This window comes from Antedon bifida, chromosome 7 (genome assembly GCF_963402885.1).
Source record: "Antedon bifida chromosome 7, ecAntBifi1.1, whole genome shotgun sequence".
NCBI lineage: Eukaryota > Metazoa > Echinodermata > Crinoidea > Comatulida > Antedonidae > Antedon > Antedon bifida.
In genome coordinates, this window is record NC_136232.1 from 22,904,021 (window position 1) to 22,930,032 (window position 26,012).

Here is a 26,012-nt window from a genome sequence, read left to right on the forward strand (position 1 = left end):
CACATTCTTTTATATTTTTACATAAATTAGATGGTAATATAATATAAGGCGCTTATTATTCCATTATGGCATAATTTAACTTTTTTAATGTCAATATTTTTTAAAATGGCAAAATTTACATATACCATATATATGTGCATATAGTACTATTATTGCTTTTTCCTAAAAGAACGGGTTTTAATTGCAAAATGTCGTCAAAACAAAATGTAATATTCGTTACAAAAATCGGACAATAAAAATAGGCCGATATAAAATTCAATAAAAGTACAAGGCCGAAGATACAATTACAAATAGTAAAACTTTATTTTTATTTTTTGACTGACAAAAGCGATGCACTTACAAACAAATCCCTGAGCTCGTACTTAAATGGTTCAAATTATACCTAATAATTACATAATATTTTCATTTCAAAGAGATAAATATAAAAATAAAAATCATTATATGACAAATGCTTGCCTAATTTGAAATTTAGAAACCAAAACGGTTTTTAATAAAATTGTTTTTAAACTGGAGAAAGTTACCAAAGTAGAAGAAGCAAAACAGTAAAACTGCATCAGTCTACATGCAAGGCTTTTTTTTCCAGTTTTGATAGACATGTAGGCCTCCTACTGTTAAGCTTACAAGATCTTATTAGCATTGTTTGTTTAATATCTTTGAATTTAAATATTTGAATACAATAATATCGCCAATATTGTGTCTTCATCAGTTGTTATTGTAGATCAGACGGATCACAATACATAACTTCGGTAGAACAGTTCTACCAAACCTAAACTACAATATTTACTACACACAGTTAGTAACATTTAGTTGTTTGTTGTTGTGATCTCTACTGCTTCTGTTGCTCTTGTATGGTGGCGCTGTGGTTGAAAAGAATAGCACCTTTATTCATTTGTTTACCAGTTCAAAAGTCATTATATTTCGGTGGGCAACATGATGCGGTCTTAATTAGCAATGTTTAATTATAACAAAATAAATATCAATATAATCAGTATACTAAAGATGATGATATATCAAATGCGGGCTAAACATGGTCTTCTAATTTTCTTTTTTAATAAAGAAATGAAATTTTACAGTTAAAAAGTCGTCCTTACGGATGGTTTAATAACTGAACTTCTAGTTAACCATACCACGACCTTCTTGAACCCTAATCCCTCCCCTCCATAATAACCTTAGAACATTTAACAATTTAATTTCTGATTATTACTATTGTCAATAACATTGATAATAAATTAAATGCATTGGTCAGAAACAATGCTAAATCTAGTATTTATTATATCAATGTAATTGATAGTAATTATTGCATAATTTATCAATAATTCTATTACAATTACATTATCGGCAGATCACTACCATTTATCGTTGGTTAAAATTCACAGCGTAATATTGGCAATACATATTTTAAAAACTATTCTGATACAAGATTTAACTGCAACAATTTTGTTTAGGCCAGCGTCGGTTTAGGCCCTACTATTTATACAAAAAATATATTGATAAGAGCAACCGACCGGCAGATCCAATCTGTTGCTATACGTCCTTATAGTAGTGATGAAGCCTCATTAGTAGGCCTGGCCTACCCTCAAATTTGACAAGACTCTTTGACACTACGTGCATATATGTTAAATTTCATTCACATCTCCTGTAACTCCAGAGCACACCATACGGAACGCCGGTGTCGGTGTGTGTGTGTTTCTGCTAAGTTGCGACCGGCGGTGACGTGGAGAAGGTATTACTGTATTGAAGAAGTACGGTACTATTATATATAGTAACAAGTTATTAATTCTTGATCAATCCAATATATTGATAATTTATTTATAAAACCTTAAAAATCATAATAAATAAATAAAAATAAGATATCGACAATAATTCAATAACGATTATCATAAGGATAATAATTATTAATATCATTAAAATGAGGTATTTCGGTTTATAGTTATCAATCGTCTTGATTTAAGGCAATTTTACCATTTATCGGTTAGATATCGAACGATTCGTACCACGGCGTATTACAAAACACAAACATACATTATTCAAAATACTTTCACAAACGCTACTGTATTCACAAATATGACCACCATGCGTAATAATGAGAACAGGCGTATTAATATTGTTTATAAAAGTGTGCGTAATTCGGCTGAGTGTTTGTTAACATTATCGAAATCCATTGGTGCCGGAAGAACATTCTTTGACCTCTGACGTCACTTCCGACTCTTAATCGTAAAGAGTGATTTACAATCTTACAATGATGTATGATGATGGTAATAACCGACACTTTTTATGAATCGTTTTCAGCCGCTGGTACTTCCACGTTATTGTCTGCGTGTTCTTCAGACTTCTCTTCATTATTGGACTTTTTTTTACTTCCTTTCCCGCCAGTTTTTGCTTGAATAGCTCTTGCTTTTTTCTTTTCTTCACACGCTGCTACCAAGTGGTCTTCTGATTTACAGAAATGGCACCTCTTTGGTAAAGGGGGAGAAGTACAGTCTTTTGCATAATGGCCATGTTCTCCGCAGTTAAAGCACCTTGAATAAATGAAAGTAAAATAAAATAAATCGGCCTATGAATAAAACAAGCGCTCAGCAGAAACTTAGATAAAATACTAATATAGAGGGCGTGCTTTTTATTAATTCAGTTAATATTAAAGATACAGATAACTCGAGATGTTAACATTGCCAGCATATCGATTATCTTGTTTACCTTGTAGATCTAGGCCTATTTCCTTTACAATCAACACCAGCTGGTCCAGTAACTACAGTAGCTTCCCGTCCCTGCTCAGAAAAACCAAACCGGTACTCAACCACCTCGTTCTTTTCTAAACTTCTAAATCCAGACTTTTGGACAACAGACTGAAAACAAATGACAGGTTTTGTGAATACAAACAATGTAATTCATTTGTCCAGGGAGATGTAAAATAAAAAGTTTACATCTCCCTGATTTGTCCAAATATTAGTATCATTCTGTGTTTAAAAATAACTATTATTTAGGAATCATGTCAAAACTATTCTACTGCAGTTATTGCAGTAGTACAAAGTTTGACTGAAATAATACAAGACGGTTTTGTTCGTCTGTTTTGTCTATTATTATTTTTGAAACATGTTATCTATCCTCACGGCTGGATAACCGAGAGGGAAATCTGTAGATATATAGCGCCCCCTGCCGACATTAAAATACAAAACTTATTTATAATCATGTGACGATGACGTATTGATACTACAATGTAAAGGTAAATACTTTTCAATGTTTTTATACTTGTTAACGCTGCAACAATATATATGTTATAATTAAGAAATATAATAAAATAAAATAACAAGGCTTTAATATATTCGGTCATTTTTACCAACTGTACTGATTAAACGTAGGTGGTTTTTGCTCGAAATTTTGGATAAAGTTTGTCTACAGGATCGGGACTTGCAATACCGCCACCCTGTGAAACAACCGAAGGCTTATTAAATATTACAGGCCTACGCTATGTCAATTGGCGGGAAAGGAGTTCTCGGACGGGTAAATGCAAAGCGACAACCAATATCACCAACCCTTGACCCTTACAAGCCTTTAATCACACCCCTTGTCAAGTGCACAGATAAAGTGTACAGTACTTTGAGAACCGGAAATAATACAGTATAAAATAGGTCATATTGATAAGACATAGTAGTATTAGACATATTATTATTTATAAATAATATATCACCGTACAATCTACGACATAAAGAGGTATAGTGAGATGGGGGGAGGGGGGGGGGGGGGCTATATCAATAAATCAAATGTTTGTTTTCTTCAATCATTTCAAAACAAGGATATTAATGGTAATGTACAGTAGTAGTGTATGAAGATGTCTATTGATGTACGATACCGCGATTAAAACTACAGCTATAAGAAAGAAATATCTCAATTATTATTAAGTAAAAATTCAATTGACAGTACTCCCCACTCCTTTGGGATATTCAGGCAAAATTGACCACTACCACATCATCTGGTAAAACATAGGGGAAATGTATGTTTTAGTACTATAATCCAGGTTACGTATTTAGGGCACACGACTATTAAGGGGACACTTTTTGGGTCTACATATATCTTACAATAACATTAACTACTAACTTGTTTCTTTAAACCGAATTGAAGTGGTAATTACTAATAGTAAATAATAATTAATTATCTTAATATATGTTGTAGGCCTCCTAATGCAAAATGGCGCGAAAACGTCTAAATTACTCTCTAAAGACTCCTGCTACGAATTGCCATGCGTGTTTACGATTAACAATAATGTCCACAATTAAAAGATTCGCGCGTGGTCCGCGGACATTATTCATAAGGATCGGCCGTATCACGGACATAAATATCCCCCCTGGCTTACTTTCGCTGAGATTCGATATTGTATCCGGCTTTTTATAAACACGATGAGGCCTGCGGTAAATTCCATTATTACCTGCGCGACACTTTCACTTGAATGAACTAACAGAATAAACTCGAATCAAAATTTTAACAGGATTGGAAAATATTGGAAAATAAAATTCGTAATTTTGAAATTGTCTGACGATATTGTAAGTGTTGGACATTTAGTGTAAAGATACGATTTTGATCGTCTCTAAAAAAAACGTGAGAAGGTGCGAGAAAATCGAGGGAAACGTACCGTATTTTTTTTACTGAGTGTTAGGTCAGTATGACCTATGGAATGTACTCTACTGAAGAATGCTATGTAGTGTGTTAAAAAATCAAATGGTTTACTAATAATGCGATTATCCCCCGTAGGGTACCACATGCCTTCACAGGTCAACAGTGGTCAGTTTCAACGCTGAAAGAGTGAAATCTGTTGTCCGAGTAATTGACAAGGTCACTGTCCTGGCTTGGACCAGGTCAAATATTTTGAAAGTCCAAATTTAAACGAGCGATGATGGACGATAGTATTTGCGTTCTCACGGCACTACATCGAAAATAGGCAGATAAAAATTAATCGTTAAAAACATTAAACTGCTTCAAAATAATATATTATTTGTTTTTTTATAATAATACTCCATATTGAAACGAGAATATATAAATAATATTTAATATACTGATATAGTGTTATAACGACCGACGGTAATCCCATAAATACAACAAAACCTAAATAATTATTCTAAAATCCCGGTCAACAAATTATTATTCTTCTTTTTAATATTTCTTCAGGAAAAAAAAATATAGATAGTAGTAAACGCATTTATATTGTTTGTACTGTGGCGTCTACTTTATTAATGACTTCACATATTATGCAAACGTATCGTCCGTTACCTATGGAGCGCACAAATGCCACCACAAATCTTAACACAGTAAATACAATTAATCAATAACTATGGTACATTTATTATCAGACAATACGATTCATAAATATACATAAATAACTATACAGTACAATAAAGGCACAACATTGCTTTTCGATAGTCTCAGTGTGTTACGGTTGTTCAATTGGCGTTCCATACTGCAAATTTTATCCATTGATCACCTCGGACTATTAAACGCGGTTAACCTTGTCCCACGACGTGCATTGGTCACTCGTCGATAACATTGTTTATGTGATTGAGTGACCGCCAAACGTACATGGCCTTGGCCTGAGTAATAAACCGTACAGATCTTTGGACCACAGAGTGTAGTATCTGTGTTTGGACAAAGGAGAACAAAATGGTGAGGTGATCAGAACAGGCATAAAACGGAAATGCTCCTTCGATTTAAACGGTTTTGGATTCCAAAAATAGTAAAATACCGAGTTCTGTACTGTGGTATAGTTCGATCACGACAGAGGTCAAAATTAATCGACGCGCAATAAATACAAATAAAAATCTTCTATAGGCCTATTCCTCATAAAACGTAAAGGAGATATTCAATATTTATTAAATTTAATTAATGGAGAGATAAATTTGATATTATATCGCTATTATAAAAACCTTGAAACGGCCTATTAAAATACGCCCACAGTAAGAGTTGATGATTAAAAAATATTTCATAAAATATTACTTCTTCTTCTCGGAATTGTTGTTCTCGGTGACTGTTAATGTGTAACTATATGTTCAATATTAAATATATTCTAATTAAAAAACGTAGGCAGATAATTTAATTTGTTCTGTACAACGACAGTTTAAATTTCATCTACTTCTAAACAAATCAATGTTCGCTGGAAAAGATAAAACAGGTACCAATTATTTGAAATTCAAAACGGATAAAACATGGGGATTGACGTAAAAGAAATATTTCCTACCAAAAAAAAGACTTGTAAAATGTAAAAACGAGTTTATTGCATGATGTAGTATTTTAACCAGATTGTTGTTTACCTTTATTTAATTACTTAAAAATATTTCCTTGCTTTTTAAAACTGACCTAAGCAAATTATTTACTCAAAATAGACCGGTCCTGAACATTTAGAATAACAATATACAAACTATATTGTAGGCCTAAGTAGCGGACACGAGTTTGCGATTAGCAAGGATTCGATTATGGTGTGGAAAACCTGCCTTTTCTTACGAAAATTAATAGCGAACTGCAAAAATGTACAATGTATAATAACCTCAAACAGCATTAAATCTAACTTGTACTCTACACTATCAAACTAGTTTGACAAAAAAAAATGTGATGTGCTCAAATATGGTAGTGAAATGCCCAAATATGTTAGTGATATGTCCAAATATGGTAGTGATATGACATCATCACCACGTTTTTTTTGTCAAACTGCGGACGCACCGTCGCACGCGTATGCTGCATTAAGTGGGTGTGGAGTATCGATTGTATTGGATTATTATCTTAACGGCACTATAAAATTATTTGTTAAAGCAGCGGCTGCAGGGAAGAGGTTAACGGTAATGATTTAAAATTATCTGGTATTTTTATGGAAGAAAACGTTAAAAACAGTACACTATTAGTATTAGGCTAACAAATAAAAACATTGTGTGGAAAAAAAGTGTAATAATTGGTGTTGCTCTCTACAACAGAAGATATTGGAAAAAGGAACAAAAACAAAGGAAAATACTATCAATAGAACAATATTCTGATTGAATCCCCGGGAAAAAGTTATACACTATTAGAATAAAATGATACCACGTTGATTTACAACTGTCAAGAAAGCGCAAGAACATTGAAGAATCCGAGCCTCTATTAATGGGACATGTTGCTATAGAATAAACGAAGGGAAAATCATGTTTCAACGCATGGCCAACTCCAATCAGGGGACACTATCCCGTCAAAACGTATACTAGGCCTATGAGTGTGATGTTTTAACACAATGGTTATTAGCGTTACTCTGTTGGGTCCCGAAGGTGTTCCCTTAATATGAGCTCTACTGTTGAAAAAATCCCGTTGATTAAGTTTCAAGTTCAAGTTTATTGTTTTAACACAATACAATATACAATATAATACAGAACATAAATTAATAAATATAATTGCATGAGGAGGATGCATTAAGCCAAGGCTTTAAGTTTGGTCCTCCAGATAAATAAATATATATTAAACTATTTAATTTAAGCATGGAGGTATACCTCCATGATTTAAGTGAGAGAAAATGATTAATTGATAAAGTACGACATATTGCTACCTACAAAAATAGGTTAAAATCACCTCAGATAGCCAACAATAAATCGGACTCGCCTCGAAATTAAAGTCTCGTCTTGCCGAAATTAATCACTTATTTTTACCTGTGAATTCATTTTACTAAATGATTATTATTCATAATAGATAAACCGAAGAATTTTCCTGCAACACATCACCGACATTAAAATGTGAAAAACTCAACAACAAGTTGTTTCAAAACGGTCAAAAAACGCCTTAAAAGCAAAGTGTAATACAGTACTAAAATGCAAATTGTGTCCTCTATAAGCCGTGTTAATAAAGCTATGTTAATTAGTAGTGGATAGTAATAGCGTCGATGCCCTTGCTAAATAGCTCTTGTGTCCTTGAATCCGATGCCCGGAAATCCCTGAATGAATTTACTGGACAAACGCAGTCCGTATTTCTGTATAATATTCAGGGTTATCTTGTAATGTCCATTTCAAAGCGAATCCTTATGATATTCATTCAATTAGAAAATATTCGTTTACACTTTCATGACAAACAAACTGGATCTGAATTCGTCAATTTAATATATTAATATATACAATGTATACAGATGTACAGAAATATCGTAAACGAAAAAAAAAATAGAATATGATATTCTCTGTGTGGGCACATTTTATGGACGATTTTACTATCCGGTTGTATTTTTAAAAAGAACATTTTGAATAAGAATTATATTCAATATGTCACTTTGGTTTCATGAATATTAAATGAACAGTATCGCGTTCTTTATCTGCATATTTATTTGCATAAAGCCACATTTTATACTGAACAAATAAAATAGAATTGTAGTAAATGATATCATGGGGGATAAAATCAAATGGATGTAGTAAATGAAACTGTTAACACGCGAAGAACCATTTTCAAACCTCCAAAAGTCAATTATAAAGATCAATATAAAGTCTTTAAAAAAATTGTCGGAAATGATAGGATTGTCACCATCCTCGGATTATTAGGCCTATAGGACGGGTCCATGACAGCAGGCAGATTCAAATTCGTAATGCGGGGTGAAATGATATCCTACATTTTGTTTTCAGTGTAGGCCTAAATAGAGTTTCATTTTTACCGTGAACACATCGAATGTCTCGAAGATCCTTCCAAAAACAAAAACTTTTCAAACTTGGAAATAGTTTTTATTGCGTACAGAGGCTTTACGGATAAGCGGTTTTACGGATAGTGACGGTTTTACGGATAGTGACGGTTTTACGTCCTCACGAAAGCACGAAACATGATCTAAAGAAACAAAATGGATAATACATAGAACAATAATGTTAAGGTAATTCTTTATCATTCATTAACGTTTGGATAATTTATTTTTTTTAAATCTTTTTTTAATTCATCAGGATTAATATAATACCGGCATTAATGAATTATCTAAAACGGTGACGTCACAGTCTTTATAAGGCAAAAGTAGGATAATATTTCGTTGAGAAAGATTGCAGGTGGAAACTTCATATATATCCATTTTCTACATAGACACAATTAAAAAACCTTTTTGAACTTATTATCTTACGAAAGCGTCAGAGCTCCTAGAACCTTTTATTTAAGAAGTCAAAAAATAAGAATAACGTGACGAAATGCTTCGCAAACGATACATCATACATGATCTAGCCTTCTATTCAATGTATTTGTTCAGAAATTATTGATTTCAAACGTGTTTAAGTTCAAAAAGTGGGTTATATAGCCAATTTATCCAGTAGCAACATATTATAGGGAGTTATATTTTCAGTATAAGGCATTTTTCTCTTCTTGTCATCTTGTCGGACCATTAGATCTATTTTAATTACTGCTGCCTCTTAAAAAGGTACTATGATGTGAATAGTATTATTAATACTATACAGGTATTCGGCTTTCAGATTTAGTAAAAATATATTGTATGTTTACGTTACATAAAAAAAAAACCTAGTACACCAGGCTCTGATTTTATCATTATTTTTTATCAACAAACAACAAGAATATAATAAAAACTGGATGAAAATTTTAAATAAACACATATGCCTACTTTTTAAAAATCAATATGGTTTTTTTAATCTTACAAAATATTAGAATCGAGATTAATATTGAAATTGTCTTGAAATTGATGATGTTATCTCTTGAACACTTTTAGGAGAAATATAATCTGATATCTAATAATATCATGATGTTAATAGTTCAACAAATTAATATTAAATTATGCCCACTTATAGTGGTTGATGAGTGCTTAAATAAAAACACAACTAAAATCAATAGCAATATCTATTAATATTATAATATAAGTATTAAATTAAAAATGCATTTCCATTTGCGATTTATGGATATGCAAGGGGTTTTTTTGTAATGGTTTTTCTGATAAAAACGATGAGTTAGTTACTGTGAAATAAATTAAGAACATTCGATGGAAATTATATATCTGTACAATAGTGTGTACAATCACATTAGGCAAATTCCGTGATACAGAATAATATATGTATCACATGTGACGCCTTTATCATAGGCCATAAGCTACAAACATAATTTAGGTGCCACATACTACTTTACTAATTCTGAAAATGCTTCTCTTCCCTTGATGCAAAAATGTATACTCTGCTAAAGAATGCCATAACTATAGGGCTAGTGTTATTAATCTTAGTTATCTCTACTAGCAACCCTTTGCTAGTTGTAAAAGTAGATACATTTACCAAAATGAGCAAGACTAACAAGAAATCAAATTTATTATTGATTGGTAGATAAAATTATTTTAGAATTGAATTGGCAGATCAAAAGTACAGTACATTTGCACGACTAAAATGTAACTTAAGTTACTATAACTAAAAACAAGCAAACATTAACAGTTTTTAATTTTCAAAGAGCAAGAACAAATCTACTCTAGCAAATAGCTATTTTGCTAGGGTGAATTTCGAGCCCTGGAAACTGATAAAAACAGTGATTTTACAAGTAATGTTATAACCATGGAGAAAGAAGTTATTTCTTCATGTTATAACTAATCACCACTGTCTGTAGACATTCTTGGATTAACATCGCAATCAAGTGAACTAGTTGTTGTATTACATCAATTATTAGGTTCTAAATGTCACATGTGGTGCAAATAAACGTCGCTAGACGCTACCCTCGATAACATTAAACACATAACTGATAACTGTACAGGGATAAGTTTTGTTTGGTTCTTATGTGTTTTTCACATCTTTTTCATTGCGTAGTGTTTACTTGTTTTTCAAAGTTCAATATTTAAAAAAAAACACGTTAAGTCTATCAAACTTTATGTGACAAAAAAAATGTGATGCGCCCATATGGACATGGTGATGTCGCATCACTACCATTTTTGGGGATATCACTACCATATTTGGGGATATCACTACCATATTTGGGTACATCACACTTTTTTGTCAGACTTGTTTGATAGTGTAGACAGAGCTTCAGAAATATCATCAATGAAAATTTGATATAATAAATTTACCTTTGTACTTTAAACTGATTTCATGAAAAATCAAACATTGCCAAACCCTTTTAAAATATAGTTTTACTAACAGTACTAATAACACTTAAAATTGTTTGTAGCACTTTACTCCATATTGTGGTACATTTTGCCTAATCTTACTGTAAACATTTAAAGAAAAATGTTGTTGAATATTCCATTTTAATGTAACATAATAGTTATCCACTTTGACCAAAAATTGGATTGGAAAAAAAAATGTATTTACCTGAATAAATATAATCTAAAGCAAAAAATGGTCAAAGTGGCTGCCAGCCAATGGATTTTTGATTGAATTTAGCCATTTATTTTGTCATTTTATAAATGAAAACATTTTTTTTTTCTATCAAAACTACAAAATAACATATTCAAAGATTTAATTAATCTTCATTTTTCATGTTTTTGGGGACAATACATCTTTAACACATGTAATTTTCTCACACTAGTAGTAGTAAACATACATCGTTAATAACACAAACTTCTTTTTTTTGGCACATTTTGCCCAGCATAATTTACAGAGATAGCCGTACTCCATGTTTTTGTACAAATTTTGCCCAACATACTACCTCATGTAGCACTCCCACCCCAATAAATCGACATTGTTATCTCACATAAACTTGTTTTTGGCACCTTTTGCCAAACTTACCAAACACTTAAAACATTGTACTTTTCTAGTACTACTCTAGTGTAGTAACCCTACATCGTTAATGAAACAAACTTCTTTTTTTTCACGTTTTGCCCAACATAAGTTTACACTTTAAAAATCATTTCAAGTCATTCACCCACTCCAGTAAATCGGTATCTCACATAAACTTGTTTTTTGGCACCTTTCGCCCACACTACTAACTCGCCCACACTAACTGTACTACTATTACTAACCTGATGTACGAATACATCTCCTGTTCCATCGTCAGGGGACAAGAACCCGTAGCCTTCATGTACTTTGAAAAATTTGCACTTGCCCGTGTATAATTCCCCCTCTACTTGCGATCCGGCCGCCTTGCGTGGGTCAACCTTCTCTCCATCCGCATCTATCGCCATTTGTTGGAAGCCTTCTCTTACGGCCTCTTCATAACTCATCCCCTCCTGTTCTTCAGGTGTTTCTTCCTTAGACATATTATTGTCTTGGTTATGCGTACCATCTGTATAAAACAGGATAACATTAGTTTATTGTGCAAATGAAACATGTAAGAATACTTGAAAAAAAATTTAAATATTCAAGGCGATCAACGACGAGAATCAAATTCTATTTTTAATGTGACGTCAAAACAATATCAATTTGCATACGAAACACATTTGTTTAAATAAAAGAACATCAAATTGATTTAAAAGTAAAGTAAAGTAAATTTAAACTTTATAAAGAATATCACTGGTAAAATCCTCACAAAGAGAGGACGGTGTTTACTTATACCATTCCATAAGTATATAATAATTATAACAATATTAATATAATATTAAAAAATGTTTTATAATGTACGGTGCTTTAATAACTTACTGAATTTTACAGAATAAAGGTAATAAGGAAATCAGAGAAATGATTGAAAAGGAGACAATGAAGTTACCCAGTAATCTGTACTTTTTACTCATTCTTTCTCAAAACCTTTTTGCAGAAGTAAATGAAGAAATATTCTTATATATTTTTAGTATGTTAGTATCCCCATTTTACACTTTCTCTGGGAAAAAATTAGAAACAAGTGTTTCTCAACTGATTTGTGTCATATGGGGTCTATATATCCACCAAAAAAAAGTTCCAGCTCATCTGGCCTGGGGAAAGCCGCCATTTTGGATTTTCAAAATGGCCACCATAAAATACAGGTTTTTGCTCATATCTCCTCTTCTACATCATGCATGGAAATGATTTTGGTGGCAAAGTGTATGTTTTGAGGGTCAAGGAATCTAAATACAGCATTTTGAAGTTCACTCAATGACCGCCATCTTGTTTTTCAAAATGGCCGCCTTAAAATACATATTTGTGCTTATCTCAGCTTCTACATCATGTATAGACATGATTTTGGTGGCAAAATGTAGGTTTTGATGGTCAAGGAATCCAAATACAGCATTAATTTGAATTTCACCCATTGGCCGCCATTTTGAAAATCAAAATGGCTGCTATAAAATTTACAGATTTTTCCTCATATCTCAGCTTCTACATCATATGAACGTAATTTTGGTAGAAAAGTATATGTTTTGAAGGTCAAGGAATTCAAATATAGTATTTTAAAGTTCACCTAATGCCCGCCATTTTGTTTTTCAAAATGGCTGCCATAAAATTTACAGATTTGTCCTCGTACCTCAGCTTCTACATCGTGCATGGAAGTGATTTTGGTGGCAATGTTTATGTTTTGAGGGTCAAGAAATCTAAATACAGCTTTTTGAAGTTCACTCAATGGCCACCATTTTGATTGACAAAATGGCCACCATAAGCTACAGGTTTTTTTCTAATTTATGACCTACTATGATTATGATTTTGCTAAGCCTATGTTTTGAAGGTTACAGAATAAAAACAAAATTCAGATTTTGAAATACAGTTGGAAAGTGATGACGAGAATAAGTCAATATGTTGGTGATAATATATGGGAACTACAATGATTATAACCCCAGGAGATACTGTACACAAGAAGATATCAGCGATGTACTGTAACTATATCATTCGCGTGAAGAACCTAAAAATAAAATATTCTAAAAAAGTTTGTTACACGACGTTTTAAGATATTTTCCAAATCCTAAAGAGAAGCATGGCCAACTTTAGTTAAGCATATTCCAATCAGATACAAGCAAGTAAAGCAATTTAAAGCAACATATCGTATGTGACTGAATGGATGGTTACCTAATACACTGGGGACTAACACTACTTCACCATAACTGGTCTGGATTTATGCATGTAGGTATAATGCGATAACTGGACAAATCGACGATAGTTTATGCCGATCATTCTTTTTTATCCAATTAACATGTCAACAGTTTATACAATGGTACAGCCACTCTAAAAACGTATATCTAGCTACTCATCTACCAGTCATAATAATCAGACACGGAGGAGTTTATCTTTTCAGGAGCTTTCTTGGTTATATTGGACATACTGGTGGGTTGAGGTTTTGAAGTTGTGCATAACCTACTTTAAAGAGAGCTGTATATTCTAAAGATCTTAGAGGATGCAGCTATGTATCATATAATGATGACACGAGATGAGGATGTACCATTTTGTCTCCAGATATAGACACAGTATAGGACAATTGACCATGATGGCCAATATGCCTGAACGACAAATTTCCATATACATACAATACAAGATGTTCCAAAAGAATGGATATCATGCAACGTGTTATAATGGTGAAGAATCAGTTTTCAGACATGAGCACAATAGAGAAAACCTTATGTATCTTGAAATTTGTCTTTCAGCATTTCCAGATATAGCCTTCCACTTTAGACATTTTGGCCATGACCAGCTGCTGCAAATATGAAAGCATACTGTAGATGCTATATCTAAACCTGGAGCTCCGAATTGCACAATCATGCCTAAAAAGTTATACCATCTAATGATACAGCCACAGCTTAAATGTTCTCGATATCTTTTTGACTTTCCCAGAAAGCTCTTAAGAATCTTTCGAGTTTGACGACAAATGGCAGTTTTCTTTCTCTATTTGCATTACTTTACGTCACATTGGTTGATCGAAGGTTATTAGGATGGCAGATAAGCAGCTAGATTTAAACATAAATGCAGACCATTTAGGGTGACTAGTGTTGATCTCCCAGTGTATTACCATGTATTCATAAGATATGTTACTTGCTTTATCCATAAGTTGTACTTTTAACTGCAAGTTGGCCATGCTTCTCTTTATATTTGGAAAATATCTTTTCATGTCTATGTAACTTCTTTAGAATAACTTGTTTATTAGTTTCTTCTCGCGAATGATAGTTACAGTACACTCTCTGGTATCTTCTTGTGTACCTCTTTGGTCGTAATCAGTATGGAACTCGATCTTGTGATTAACTCATGACGTTGACATAGTAATAATGAGTATTGTGATAGCGATAGATCTCGGAGACTAGACAAAGGGGATTGTACATAAATGTTGTTATTATTATATGTTGTGCCAGTTTGATTGGGAATTTTAAAACTATTACTGTATTTAACAAACTGTATGCAAAAAAAAGCAACATCTAAAGCCAGTGGAGCAGTAGCCTTCAACTATGAAGTTTGGTCCTAAATGGAATAAGAAGATCTGATCACTTTCCGACTCTGTATTTTAGAATGCTGATTTTTTATTCTGTAACAATCAAAACATAGACTTAGTTATCAAAATCATGTCTTCATTATGTATATGAGCTACGAAATCAGCAAAACCTGTATTTTATGGTGGCCATTTTGAAAAACAAAATGGTGGCCATTAAGTGAACTTCAAAAAAATGCTGTAATTGAAATCCTTGACCCTCAAAATATATACATTGCCACCAAAATCACTTCCATACATTATGTGGAAGCTGAGATAAGAGCAAAAATCTGTATTTTTATGGTGGCCATTTTGAAAAACAAAATGGCGGCCACTGAGTGAATTACGAAAATGCTGTTTTTCGATTTCTTGACACTCACAACTACACTTTGTCACTAAAATCACGTTCATAACACGATGTAGAAGTTGAGATGAGTACAAATCTGTATTTTATGGCGGCCATTTTGAAAAACAAGATGGCGGACATTCAGTAAACTTCAAAATGCTGTATTTGGATTCATTGACCCCCAAAACATATACTTTGCCACCAAAATCATATCCATACATGATGTGGAAGCTGATATATGAGCAAATATATGCATTTTATGGCGGCCATTTTAAAAATCCAAAATGGCGGCTTTCCCCAGGCCAGATGAGCTGGAACTTTTTTTTGGTGGATATATAGAACCCATATAACTCAAATCAGTTGAGAAACACTTGTTTCTAATTTTTTCCCAGATTGGCCCTTTTTAGACTTAAAATAGGGATACTATGTGTTGTATTAGTTAATTTGTGTTAAATTACAAATATAGTTCATTCCATTGTTTTGCTTAAAGCTGTTTCCGGTTCAAAACCCATGACAGGGATAAATAATATTTATCATCAAAAAATTAGAACATTATTTTTTACGTTATTATTACTATTAAAGAAAATACTGAAATATATGGGATGGGTGTGTAAAATGGACGTGTTGCTTGTTTTCCCTCATAAAAATAAACAGGTCATTTGAGATTTGAAATAAAAACGTGTATAATTCGGTATTTCCCTGCGATGACAATATATAATGTTGGTCATTTTTAACAGGGAAATTACAATGTCCATCCGATTTTTTACTTACAGCAACTACTGTGTATTGAGGTTTAGAAAGTTTATCTTTGTAAATTAATATCTAATCAAGTCTATCTCAATGTTACGCCAAAATGGTAGAGGTGGAGTAGGTTGTCTCACCACCAGGTACGGGAGATCGGAAGCGTCGGCCGGCCTTACACCCGCTTAACCCCCGGATAATCAAGATACGATCGTATGCCGTGATTTAATAGAAGTTCACTATCGTATAAATTTGATCAGTATCAATAAACACATTATTTCTTATTGTTATCGGTTGTTTCATCAAAGAAACAGTTTTGAACTTGAACTTTACATTAGTGTGTCACCTTACATCTATTCAAAACTCACACCGTAACCTAAAGTTCAAACAGTATAAGTTGAGCTTGAAATGGAAATATACACATCAAGCATGTGACTATAAAGTTTGGTACCAAACGGCGAGAAGAGCCAAAATGGACTTTATATTAGGGTTTATATTTTTGAACCTCAAATTAGCCAATTACGAGTTCAATTGGCCTACCGCAACTCAACGAATTAACCCTATTTTTAGGGTTCATTTGTGTACGTGATCTAGTGCAAAATATACCAACAATATTAATGGGCTTACCATAAATTATTTTTTACCGTTTTTTATCTTTCGTGTCATCATTCTACGAAGGTCCTAAGCTATTTATTCTGGCCTTCTGGACATCAAATAGGTGCGGGTGCCCGTAACATTAAATTTTAACTTCCGTCCTTCCACTGGACAGGATAACAAATTAGAACACAGCCGCTACTATTGTTGCACTACAGAGCTCAAAATGACCGGCTTAGTAATGCTAGTAAGGTCGATCGAATCACTCTGGAATAACCTGTTAGTTAGGCCTAGCTAGCTAGCAGATAATATTTCATAGCGTGTATATGCAATATTTTATCTATACTGTACTTTCCAAGATTGAACAATGTCAACCACAAAACTACGGTTGTTTTTTTAATAGTCTATATACGTTATTTATTTCTTACTAACACCAATCGTGCTTGTAGACATGCATAGCACCATGATGTTATGGAATTAATTATTGGGTTACGTAAATGACATACAGAAATTAAACAAGACACTGAGTGTAAAGTTACGCTGAATTATTTAGATTCAAATTGAATGAAATTAAATTTTAATCAAATTTCAAATAAAATCAACAAATTCAAATAACACGATATCATATCCCTCATATCCAAGACGTAAACAACATTGATTTGCGTAACGATGTTATGTGATTTCCATTTATGCGGTTTTAAAACGGGCCGAATTTAGGCCCTATGACGCAGTTTGTAAACGAGAAAAAACATAAAGGCGTGACGGTGGGTTTGAGGTTTTTCTGCGGAATACCTGAACATTGATAAGGTAACATGGTAGCCTAGGAACGGTAACAACTTTCAAACTAAAGTACACATGATTATTTTATTTGCGACAACTAAAATCAAATCAAGAATTGTGATTACGTACGTACGTATGCAGAAACATTCAATTCAATGCCACAGTACAATTATTATCAACAATAGTTAAATAAAATATAATTAAAATAGTATAAAGTGTTATGAATGTTTATGTGCCTAATTCAGAAGCTTGTTAATCAATAATATTCACACTATGGCAATGAGCAATAATAATGTTTCAACTTATTTCATACTTGGATTTAAACACTTTAATCTATGCACAAAAAATATATATATAATATGGAGTATTCTAAATAATCTTTACTATTTTTATGTTTTGCTGAATATCGTAAATCTAAACGGTAATTTTAAAACGTATTTCTAATATAGTCATTACTCCTTTTTTCTCAACAAAATTGGCAACATTTATAAAATACACGACTTACTAAACTAAGATTGACATTTTCAAACGTATTTCTAATATATAGTAATTACTCCTTTTTTATTCAACAAAGTTGACAACATTTATAACTTATTAAACTAAGATTGAAATTAAATCTAGAATGTTAAATAAATTATTTCACACCATACGGTAATTTTTAGAACGTTTACAAAATTAAGGAACAAATTTGTTGTTTTTTATAAACATGGAAAAAAATTATTATTATTTCCTCTATGTTATAAATAAGTATAGGCCTAATACCATATTACTCATTTCTCAGTTTTAAGTTCTGCTAAATAAATATAAAAAATAACTTATATCCCATATGGAAGAATTAGTTTCAAGCAGTAAACTTAAATTTTTTTTGAATAATTCATTCAGGACACTCTACGTGCTATTTCACATTTTTTGGGTTCGCTTTACAATTTGTATACAACTTTTAGTGAACTTCTAACAATATATTATTAAAAGTATACTCTATATTTATCAATGAAGTTTTATGTTTTAGCAACAGTAGGCCTAACATAATTCTTTCAAACACAAAATGGTAATTGCAACGAACAACAATAACAAATTAACATGGCATTATAACCTTATTTGTATATATTGTATGTTTTTTAAATTTGTTTTTGATATGTAGTGTTCAGAAAGCACATTTCTGATATTTTATATTGGAAAAATAAACGCTGTAAAAGCAGCACATTCATTATCTACTGTTCTTCCGCAATAAATAAAAGTTACTTAGTTACAAAATACACGAAATACGAATTTATGTTTTGTTAAACGGTAAACAAATCTTTTTTTTCACACCATAATGATAATTTCAACAAAACATTATTTCCAGAATAAAGTTACATTACAAATACTTAATAAATTGTACTTTACCGGATTTTAAAACGATTGCACGCAGAACTTGCAAACTTTATTTAGGAAACAATTAACTTATATTACGACGTCGTAAATAATTGATATAATAATAAAATCATAAAAATATAAAACGTCAGATAATATTTATCTACACTAAAATGCAACGCGGATATTATTATGAGGTATAGAAACAGTACACCTTTTACTGGATCAATGTTTGTCTCCACAAATTGTACGTTTTTATGCCGCCTTTAACATGAAAAAAAGTATTTTGATTCTACAATTTTACAACAAACGGAATGTTTTAATATTCAATTATGGTTTGTATTTAAAAAAAAGTTTGATTGAGTGTCTTGATGTAATTATTTCTTTGAATTGTAGATTCATGCAAAATTTTGATCAACGATTAGTAAATATAAATATTTAGTTAGGTTTAAAGTAAGCATTTAAAAACTAGGTACACATTTTCATACGCAATTTTTCATTTTAAATACAAGATATTTAAGATTAATGTGTTATTCTTCTCATTCTAGCAAAACAAGGGTTTGGAAAACATCAATTGTAAATGTATAGTTTTCTATTGTAATGACAAATTTTATAGTTTTAGTGGGTACGTAACAAAACACAAGTTACTATAAAACTGTACATTTTAAAACATCCTTGGTTTACACAATATCAAAGCATCAAGTAATATATATTATCAAAAAGGTTAAAACAACAGCAATATGTTATTTTCATATGCTATTAGGAAAAATATTTAAAAAAAAATTTTAGTACTGTATCAAGTCCGGGATTTTTTCTATTAATGAGGGCCGTTATAACTGCTGTGTTGTTGAGATAGTGAGACCAATGAGAGAATGATAATTTAAAAGTTAAGTCTTATAAACACCTAAGAACGCAAACAATTTCGATGGAAAGTTGAATTATTCTTTCAATTGTTTTAAATGAATCAGAATAAGAAAATTGTTTGTAAATAATAATAAAAACAATATGATGACAACGAGGGGACGTGAAAACAACAATTTGTTTATTTGGTCTCAGATGCATTGTCTTCAACAAGATAAAAAGATGTATACAAATTAAATTAAACTTTGAATAGGCCATTTTTTAAAGTTGTTTAAATAAACTAAATATAAAAGATAATAAATAGTTATTATAAAATTAACCAAAATTATGCAACATTAAAATAGACAACTCTACAACAATGCAATTTAAATTATTTTCTGCAAGGAGGAAACATATCCAAGTTTTTAATGAACATTTTGAATGAATATTATACAAGGTTTTGAAAATATTTGTCATAGTTTTACATGACCATTATTAACCTTCGGATTATATGGACACTCGTACGTTCATTTGTATCTATTGTCCAGTCCAGTAAGGTCAGAATATAATTTGAATAAAGAGCTTATCTTTAAAGGGATAACGGCTTTCCAAATTAATAGGCCAGCATTTTTCAAGTTTGTATAATGAATCAAGCAGATCTACGGTAATCATTGTTTTCTACGTAGGTGAAATATTTGAGGTTGATTTACAGTGATAGCCGCTTGCTTTTAATCATGCAATCTCAACCGTAAATGTTGTGAAATCGTGAATATTTTGTATACAAAATAACAACTTTTAGGGCTAAAAATCACTTTATAACGTGACAAGCTTCTGTTAACATATTTAGTACGATTATGTAAATAGTAAGCATACCACAATGGTTCGGTCGTGTAGTTATTTTTTGGTACAATTTAGGAAGAATTATTTACATTTTTGTATTTAAGAAAGTTCAATGCATCTTTTACCTTTTTATCATTTTAGATTAAGAAAATAATTATTGGAAAACATACAAACTTCTATAAAGAAGAATGCGCTTAAGAAATAAATATTTATGGAGTAATAATGGTCCAGTTGTGTGGGAAGTTACGCAGCTTAAATTTTTACTTAACCCATTCCCCCTAACTTTTTGGACACAACAACAAATCAAAGATCCTTTTTACCCTTACTTAATAAATTAAAACCTAATACAATAAAAAGGCTATACATTTGAAGACAACAATCTAATGCAACAGAAATAGAACATTTAAATCTTAATTGTATTTAATACATGCAACATAATACTATAGTTTGCGAAATATGAAAACTAAAAGATAAAATAATAACTTGAACATAATAGGCTACATAACCTAAAATCTAACTTTATGATTTTTGTCTTATATTGTCCCCCTAAACATTTTTTTACATTTTTTTTTGTTGAATATGCCATTTTAATATCACATAATAGTTCTTCACTTTGACCAAAAACTTGATCAAAAAAAAAACATTTTACACCACAAAAATGTAAATTAAAGCAAAATATACCTAAATTGTCTGGAAGACAATGGTTTTTGGTTGAAATTAACCATTTCTTTTGTATTTTTGTAAGTGAAATAATTATTTTTGATGATTTTTTTTCTACAGAAGTGAATAACTTTATTAAAACTGTGAACTTGCCTATTCAAAATTTGATTTTATTAATCTTTATTTGTTCATGTTTTTAACTTAACTATAATAAAAATAATAGTATTAATTAGGAGTATTATAATAAGGGCTTCATAATTATATTATTATTAGCAGTGAGTTATCGCGTATTCGTTCTAAAGTAAAATGGTTTTTGTTACAATTAATTTAGGTTATCCATAACAAATTTTCCAATACCAGAACAGTATTACGTTAAACTAAAATCCATACATTACATTATCCAATAAAGGTAGAAACGGGCTAAGCACCTGATGTTGAGGTCATCTTCCTGTGGTGGTAGCTAAACTGAGCCGCTTTTCCCGTCTGTTGAATCCTCGTCCGGCCTAGACCACCGGCCTGGCAATTCCAATATTACACTCCACGGAAATAAACAATAATCCGGGAAACCATACCATGGGTCCTTGTCTAAATTACCATTCAAAGCCGACACGTTGCTGGTCAGGCCTGACAATCTCTAGGTTTAGTGTTACCAATAAGTAAACGATGATACGAAAAAATAACAACAACGTAAATGTATCTCCACGTGATTGTATGACGGTAGTAGTAGCAATTGGGTTACTTGTAGTATGTGTGTAAATATGTATGGTACGTAGGTGAGTATTGTTACTGGTTTATGCGACAAAACAGGTTGACAAGTACCTGTAAGTAGCCAATCAGCGGGAGGCTTTCAAGCATAATATAAAAATAGAACGCATCACCCCGTTAGTAGATGGCCGTAACACTGACCTGCGGTATTGACCAATGAAAAGCTTCTTATCTAAATGGATAGTTTATCTTATGGAAATTATTTTGATCTCCGGAAATTAAATTAATAGTTCGAAATATCGCGCGAAAAATCAGATCCCTAATAGCAATACTGTTATCGAATAATTATAAACGTCCACTCTTACAATGGACAATGTCCGCGCCTGGACTCATATTGTTTTATTCGGCACCAGTTAATTTTTGCACAGTCTGCATCGGATGATGGCATATTTTTCTACAAGTCTCTCAAAGATAGTTATCTTTTGCACAATGATTGTAGGCCTATATGTAGTCTTATGGAGCAGGCTTAAAAAAAAAATCGGTGAATATATCTTAAATACTTGAAATGATCTGTTTTTCTTTCAATCACATCTTCATTTAAATAATATATCTCAATTTGTTCTTTATTTTGTTTTAAAATTTTGAGTGTTCCAATATGAAATGCGTGTTCGTATTTTTAAGTCACCTTAACTCCCATGGAAAGTTCAGAAACAACTTTTTCTACCAATGAAGTCTACTCGCGAGAATATTTTCAATATTTTTATCCTTAAAAATGTTGTGTAAATCAGTTTCAAGTATTTATTCTTCATTTGCCACTGACAAAAAAAAACATGTAATACAATAATACTGCCACGAAGTCATCATACACTGGTATGGACTGGTCTTTGACTGAAGAGGCTACCAAGTATAAAGAAAAAATATGGTGAAAAACACAACTATTAATTTAACATTAGAAAATCATAGTAGGCCTTACAAACAGAACTTGATAGGGGAAAGTCATTATAGGACTCAGTCAGATTCTGTTTACAGATAAAATAATTATAAAAACATAACTAAAAAGTATTTTATTTTGTTTATTTGTTGATATATTTTTTTTAAATCAATACATAATAATATAATTAGAATTATTATGATTCATAGTATTTTATATTGAAGGTAAATAATAACACAAACAACAACTGGAAGAAATATAAAATACTACTGTATATACATATTCTAAATTTTCATACTCCAGTTTTGAAAATAAAATGTTGTTGTGCTGATAAATAGTGTTTGATTTGCTTAGTATTTCGATACAATAGATCTTTTCAAGTTGAGATTGGTGAGCCTGCAGGCTATGTTTTCTGGCGGTTAATGATTGACCTTCTTAGAATTGACCACAATGCTCAAATGACCTCACGGAATAAAAATGACCTATAATCGGAAATATTGAAAAAATATCTTCAATAATTATAAAATAATCGTCGAAGCTAACAAGTCAGGAAATAAAAAGTAATTATAAGCTAATCGTAAAATAAAACTTTTAAAAAACAAGGCCAACAGCCATAAGTCGCGTGCTAAAACGCATAGTGATACCAGACCGACTGACCGACCGACCGACATAGTGAACTATAGAGTCGCGTCCACGCGACTAAAAACTTGTGGATTGACTGTTACAAGAAAACCGGGAAAAAAAACAAATAGCAAACAGATAACATTTCGAAAATTATTATTTTTTTTTTGTTAAGACTCAAATGTTTAAACAGTTATCAAACACATTTCCATGACCACGGTGCTATATATATATATAAATATATCCCTTTCAACAGATTGTTACTAGGTTATAAACGGAAAGTATCAAATGGTAAAAGCATTTTGGCATATATGGCGTTTTAGACGTGTAATTTCTTGAGCTCGAATAAAAACGCACTCATAGCAAAGATACTATCAACAAAAAAACAACAAAGAAGACAACTAGAAACTTGAACAAGTTTGATGTATCTTATGAGTAGCACGTAGTGTACTCCGTTCCTGATTAAAATCATCTTTTATAACATACATTATAAAGCCTATTTTCCAGGCGAATTTGTTCACGCGAATCAAAAACACCAGCTTACTGTATACGCATGCGTATTCATGTTTCCATCTTCTAAATCCTCTCTACACATGCGTAGGCCTATAAGTTGACGCTTTCGATTCGCGCGAACACTGTTTGAAATTATCTTGTTATGCCTGTCTATAGGCCTACATCAATTTTCCCCATAGTGCTAAAGCTCTGTCTGCACTATCAAACTTAATGCATAATGCAACAACATTTGTCAAAAGCCCCATAATTTGTCTAGAATGGTCTTTAACTCATAATAATGCTACAATATACATTTCTTAAGAGTGATCGTTATAGGCTTCCAAGTGAGATAAAAGCATAAACACAAACATTTCTTTTCATAATAATTCGAGTTCACTGGGGTGCGTTGATAATTTGGAGTGATGCGGGCCTGCATAGGCCTACAACATTAAAAACATAAGGTGTTATCTATTATATAAATTAGGTTAATGTGAGGGGTCATGACCTAATGTTTCGCATTACAAACATGAAATCTATCATTTTAAAACTCAGAGTGCATCCTTGCCCCTAGTCTAGATTCTAGACTTAATATTGGTAAAACGATAATTGGCACACGTGGCGTTTCATACGTAAATACATAAACTACAGACCTAACTAGGGCATCTATGATGATTGGTGAGAAATCAAAGTTTAAATTTATTCATAACACATCATCGTTGTTTTTATACACAACTGTGTACTATGAATGTTTATGCGTTAAATGGAAACCGGCCGACCCGCGATTTTTTTCGTACGTATGTAAAATATATCAAATAAAAAACTGAACGTGCATTAGAACCGTTTATTACAATTAGATAAGTCACTTTTCCATTAGGTAGGACTAATACCGAACGGCACGTTATAAAATACGATTGACTATGTACGATAAAAGTACAAGATTTTAATTATTTCCTTCATATCGTAATTTATTTTTTTCTATCAATATCCCAATATTTGGTCTATTGCACACTTTTGAAAGTAATGTTCGCAGCACAAACTATTCTACTGATAATCCGCGTCAAAAGAAATCATAGCGGCTGTTTTATTTGAACTTCACACACAGTAGGCCTTATAGTTGGGAAAAATATAGAAAATAATGCGTGTTTTGTATTCGTTGAATGGGGAAGGATATTCGCATTCGTTGAAAACTTACTGTCCTATTTAACTCAACTGCGATTAAAAACACTCAATCATGTTTCTTTCAACTCAAATTATCATAAACATTCATTATTGTATGGTTTACAGTAGGTTATACACTTTGAACAACATGTTCACACTCTGCTGGCGACACGCCAATGCGAGTAGTTACTGCTGGAACTCAATTTATCATAATCATACGTCAATTGATAATTCAAATACATGTACGATATGACAAGTGTACAGATATCGTAGCCTGACCCAACTAAGCTCTACAACATTGGTAGAACATGGCTGACTAATGAAACAACTGTTGTATAGGCCTATACAAAATCCAATCAATTAATTACGCCTACCTTTTTTTTTTTACGTTAAAAGATTTCCGCCATTTTCCAATAATTGGTAATAATATCATTTTAAAGACATTTAAATTAAAACAGGTACGAAATAGGCCTACTTACCTTACTTGATAAGTCTCAAAAATCGAGTTAAGTGAGAAAAAACACCAACAGTGATGTAAACATAGTTTTGCCAAAACCATTCTTAGGCCACGACAATACTACGTTTATCAGAACCACAATCAATGAAGTTAGTTAATAAGGGCACATTTTTATAAGTTCCCAAATGCATGAGTTTACGTGACGTTTTGCTACCAGGAAACCACAAGACGAAACGGACGCAGGGAACTCTAGCTTGCGCAGTTGACGACAG

General features: G+C 31.9%; 1 protein-coding gene across 2 annotated transcripts; it reads right to left on the reverse strand.

The window, feature by feature from the left end:
• Nucleotides 1-279: 279 nt before the first annotated feature.
• LOC144847760 (protein lin-28 homolog) lies at nt 280-25,780 on the reverse strand. 2 transcript variants are annotated; one of them, XM_078704272.1, is made up of 4 exons: nt 25,763-25,780; nt 11,891-12,153; nt 2,695-2,843; nt 280-2,519 (listed from the first exon to the last, which is right to left on the reverse strand). In XM_078704272.1, the coding sequence occupies exons 2-4, from the start codon at nt 12,125-12,127 to the stop codon at nt 2,273-2,275; spliced, it is 633 nt and encodes a 210-aa protein (XP_078560398.1). In that variant the 5' UTR covers nt 12,128-12,153; nt 25,763-25,780; the 3' UTR covers nt 280-2,272. The 2 variants fall into 2 exon arrangements, with proteins under 2 accessions (XP_078560398.1, XP_078560397.1); XM_078704271.1 differs by lacking the exon at nt 25,763-25,780 and adding an exon at nt 21,805-22,079.
• Between the last annotated feature and the right edge of the window lie 232 nt (nt 25,781-26,012).